The sequence below is a fragment of the Terrapene carolina genome, unplaced genomic scaffold (genome assembly GCF_002925995.2).
Source record: "Terrapene carolina triunguis isolate 2854851 unplaced genomic scaffold, T_m_triunguis-2.0 Scaffold613, whole genome shotgun sequence".
NCBI lineage: Eukaryota > Metazoa > Chordata > Testudines > Emydidae > Terrapene > Terrapene triunguis.
In genome coordinates, this window is record NW_020664964.1 from 1,526,257 (window position 1) to 1,531,194 (window position 4,938).

General features: G+C 48.5%; 1 protein-coding gene across 2 annotated transcripts in view; it reads left to right on the top strand.

Annotated features, from left to right (window-relative positions):
- ELP2 (elongator acetyltransferase complex subunit 2) overlaps window positions 1–4,938 on the top strand; it is a 120,451-nt gene that overhangs the window by 5,512 nt on the left and 110,001 nt on the right. For both annotated transcript variants that reach the window (XM_026659236.1, XM_026659237.2), the window contains exon 3: window positions 3,624–3,694. In XM_026659236.1, coding sequence (XP_026515021.1) covers window positions 3,624–3,694 — 71 coding nt within the window. The remainder of the gene's footprint in view (window positions 1–3,623; window positions 3,695–4,938) is intronic.

The following is a 4,938-nucleotide window of genomic DNA, read 5'->3' on the forward strand; positions in this document are numbered from 1 at the left end:
AGGGCAGGGAGTTGGGGTGCAGGAGGGGTGTGGTATGTGGCAGGGGGGTCAGGGCAGGGAGTTCGCGTGCAGCAGGGGGTTGGGGTTCAGGCAGGGGGCTTGGCAGGGGATTGAGGTGCAGAAGGGGTGTGGGATGCAGCAGGGGGCTCAGGGCAGGGGGTTGGGGTGTGGGGTGCAGGCAGGGGGCTCAGGGCAGGGGGTTGGGGTGTGGGCAGGGAGCTCAGGGCAGGGAGTTGGTGCAGAAGGGGTGTGGGATGCAGCAGGGGGCTCAGGGCAGGGAGTGGGGTTCCGGGGTGGCAGCGGCGCACACCGGGGCTGGGGCCAGGGCAGGCTCCCGGCCCCGGTAAGTAGCTGAAACCACGTCCCTGCAGCCCCTGGGGGAGGGGGGAGGGAGGACGCAGGGCTCCGCACACTGCTTGCCGCTTCTCCAGGTACCTCCCCCGAAGCTCCCATTGGCCGCGGTTCCCCATTCCCGGCCAATGGGAGTTGCGGGGGGGCATGCCTGGAAGCCAGGTCAACACACGGATGGAGCCCTCTGCTTCTCCCCCCCCCTCCCTCCCCGGGCCACAGGGACGGGATGCCAGCCGGCGCGGGGCTCAAGGGGGGCAATCCCACGGGTGTAGTTTGCCCAACCCTGGCCTGGAGGTAGGCCGGGGGGCCGGGCACGGGCCGCTCGGCGGGCCGCAGGAAATAGCCCTGCGGGCCGTGTGTTTGAGACCCCTGCTATAAGGTATGCATTCCTGTGAGGGAAGGGAACTTCAGTGCTTTTCCTCAGGGCCTTTAAGAGGGCATGTTTGGTGTTATTTTTGTGACAAGTTACTCCCCGTTGCTGAGAAGATCATTATATGCAACAGTAGGGTTACCATATTTTAAGTGTCCAAAAAGAGGACACTCCACGGGGCCCTGGCCCCGCCCCAACTCCACCTCCAGCCCCGCCCCACCCCTTCCTGGCCCCGCCCCAGCTCCGCTGCTTCCCGCGAACATTTGATTCGCGAGAAGCCTGAAGCAGGCAGGCAGCAGGTAAGCTGGGGCTGGGGGGGCGCGAGGAGGCGCGGCCCAGTCCAGCCCCCCCGGCCGAGCGGCTCCCTCCGGCGGCCGGCCGGCTAGCCCTCCCAGGCCAAGAGGCTCTTGCCCCAGCGTCTCCCACCCGGCTCGGGCCCTGGGGCGCTGGCCCGGCCCCGGCCCCCGGCCGAGCACCGCCGGCCTCTCCCTCCCTATTTTCCCGGATAGGTCCGGCTTTTTGGGATTTCCTCCCGGACGGGGATTTGAGGCCCAAAAAGCCGGACTTTCCCGGACGTATGGTAACCCTATGCAACAGCAGGGAAGTAGAAAAAACTATTATAAAACTTATTTAAAATGGAATTAAAAAAACAAAGTAGGACACAATATTTAAGGAGTTCTTCACTGGTAAATGTGAAGTTAGTCATCTTTAAAAATAAATAAAATTCACAATGTTTCAGGAGCCTCATCCAGTACCCACTAAAATCAAAGGGAGTCTGCCCACTGACTTCAGTGGATATTTAATCAGGCTCTGTGTTCCATGCCCTGGGGTAGAGTGATGAGAGCACATTTGATTTCTTCTCTGAATACTTTTGTTTATTTTTTTCTTATAAAACATTGGCAAACTGTAAATTTGTTGAAGCAGACTTGACATATATTTTGAAAATGTAATGCATTACGTAGCCCTGCTTCTAGACTGTTCTTGGAGTTTGGAGTTCTGTATATTATTGTCTTGCAATACCTGTAAAAAATTGCAGCATGCAATATATGAGTTTGAGAATGTCATGATATCTGCTGAAAAAAGTCTTCTGAAAATGTTTATGAATCATAGCTGAAGAGATTGCTCTTTGTGCTTCCTATACTTAGTGTCCCTTTGTGAACCTTTTAAAATATATATTTCTGCCTTACGGCTTTCTGCAAAATTGTCTAACACTGTACCAGAAAACAAAATAGAATTAATAGTGTGGGGGGAAGAGGGAGTATGGAGGGAGTGTAGTGACTTCATTATTAAAATTACATCTAGATTTCCATTATAAGCCCAATTTCCCATCCTTCCCCTCCTAACTGTTGATTGGAGAAAGTGATTTTTTTCTGAGAATTTTTGTGGTTACCAAATTTCCATATGAAGAAGTGGGAACATTGCTTTGTACTAAATGCATTGTACAATTAATATTGACAACCGGGGGAAGGAATGCAAGCCCAAAATAGGGAAAGAACAGGTTAAAGACTATTTCTATGTTAGATCTATTCAAGTCAGCAGGGCCTGATGAGACCCATAGCAAGAGGAACAAAAAGTGCCACCATTGCTAAACAACAAAGTTTAAAAATAAAGGCATGCTTTAAAAATTGGAAGTTAAATCTTAGTAAAGAAAATAGAAAGGAGCATAAGCTCTGGCAAGTCAAGTGCAAGAGTATAATTAGGCAGGCCAAAAAAGAATTTGAAGAGCAACTAACCAAAAGCTCAAATGAACAGCAAATAATTTAAGTACAGCAGAAGCAGAAAGCCTGTCAAAGAATCAGTGGGGCCACTGGATGATCAAGGTACTAAACGAGCACTCGAGGAAGATAAGGCCACTGTGGAGAAGCTAAATGAATTCTTTGCATCAGTTTTCACTGTAGAAGATGTGAGGGAAATTCCCACATCTGAGCCATTCTTTTTAGGTGATAAAACTGAGGAACTGTCCCAGATCGAGAGGTCATTAGTAAGGCTACGTGTTAGTCATGGGTATTTTTAGGAAAAATAATGGACAGGTCACGGGCAGTAAACAAAAATTCACAGACTGTGACCTGTCCATGACTTGTACTATATACCCCTGACTAAATCTTGGGGAGGGGGGCGGCCTGGGGGTACCGCAGGTGCTTGGGGGGGCGGCCCGGGAGGGTGCTGGGGGGGCAGGCAGTGGTGCACGGCCCAGGACCCTGCTGGTGCTGGGGGGAGGGGTATTCTGTGGAAGCGGCGACATCCCTCAGCACCTAGGCGGAGGTGGAGGTGCGGCCATGCAGCTCTAAGCGCTGCCTCCCTTCCCCCCCCGAGCGCTGGCTTCACAGCTCCCATTGGCTGGTTGGCAGTGCCTATAGGCGAAGGCAGCGCACAGAGCCCCCTGGCCACACCTCCCCCTAGGAGCTGAAGGATGTCGCTGCTTTCGGGGAGCTCCCCCCAAGGTAAGTGGTACCCAGAGCCCTCACCCCCTCCCGTGCCCCAGCCCTTAGCCCCCGACCCAAATGTCTGCTGCTTGGTGGGGGGCGGGGGGGGACACGCACGGGGCGGTGGCCTGAGACTGCCCCAGCAGTGGCTGCTGTGGCTGGCCTGAGGACTGCCCGAACTGCTCAGGTGGCATGCCCTTGACCGTATTCATATAAAACTTCACAAGCATTAACGTTTGTGGGGTTTTTTTGTTTTGTTTTGGGGTGGGTTTTTTTTTTTTACAAATATATTCAATGGTCTGTCTAGTCTTGAACAGCACTTAGCATTCTTAGCTATCACAACTCTTACGTTTTTAGGGAAATTTAATTTTCTGTAATACACATCGAGTAGCTTTGTTTGTTCCGTGACTGAAATAACTCTTACTTTATAGTAGCAATTAAAAGTAGGTGTTCACATAATTTAAAAAATATTTTTTTAGCTGCTGAGACTGAATTAATTTCTGGAGGATCTGATAAACAGCTCATTGTATGGGAAACACAGAATAAGCAGGTAAGCAGAAATATTCCTATTGTCTTTTTCAACTATCACTTCATCAATTTTTATTTTCAAACATAGTACCCATGAAATGTTTAGTAAATTAAATTAGTTCTGTCTGCATTTCTGAACTCTTTATCATGCCTTTTTATCTCACCTAGATTATTGCAACTCTTATATGCCTCTTCCAAGTCTCTTTCTGAACTTTTGCATCAGCATAATGTTGCTATCCTCTGTCACATGATTACATTTAATCCTATTTCTAAATATCTCTGCTGCAATTCTTTTAGTGATTCATTTACAAAAAATCCATAGACTTATATAGCTTGTTTCAAAGACTTTTATCTCTCCCTGCTCCATGCTTCATTTTCTAACATCATGTAGTATACTTCTTTCCCATAATCTCATCACTCTTAGTGTGAGATCCACTTTTCTATAGTTCTGTGTGCCTGGCAGAGCATTCCTGTATCTCTCTTCACTCTTCTCTAGTTGGATCTGTGAATCCACAACTGGAATACAGCATTTATTTATAAGGACCTTTATTACCAGAGGAATAGACAAATTGTGAGGAGTGTGGAAAAGATGGTTTGAAGGCTGCAAGGGTTTAAACCTTCTTGAATAAGAAGTTATACCTAACACAGTCCTGAAGTGTATTATGGAAATTCAAAAATTCTATTTTAGTCAGAATCAGTCTCCCACTTGGTTGAAAAAAGAGGATTTGAAAAAAGAAATTTGCACCCAATAGGAGGAGGGCTATGATCAAAATGTAGCATGTATTTTGCACAAGAGAGTACAAAGAGGCACTAAATTTACAAAAGCAATTGAAGGAAGATTTTGAAGGAGTTTGACAGATTGCAGGCTGACAGATTGTAGACTTTTCCATTCTCAGTGGAAGTCTCAATTTAGCTAATTAACCAAAACCTGAAACTAGAACCTTAGAAGGATGAAGTACGGTAATAATAATAATCCAAAAAGACGGAGATGCTATAGAACCTTTCTCCTACTTAAATAACATGACTGATCACAAATACAAATGTAAATGGTTGAGCTCAGTACATGAAGAAGAGGCTGAAATGTGACTGATGGACCTTAAGCCAGAGTGTGTTCTTGATCTTCTAGCGCAGGGGTCGGCAACGTTTGGCACGCGGCTCGCCAGGGTAAGCACCCTGGCGGGCCGGGTCAGTTTTATTTGCCTGCTGACGCGGCAGGTTCGGCCGATCGCGGCCCCCACTGGCCGCGGTTCGCCGTCCCGGGCCAAT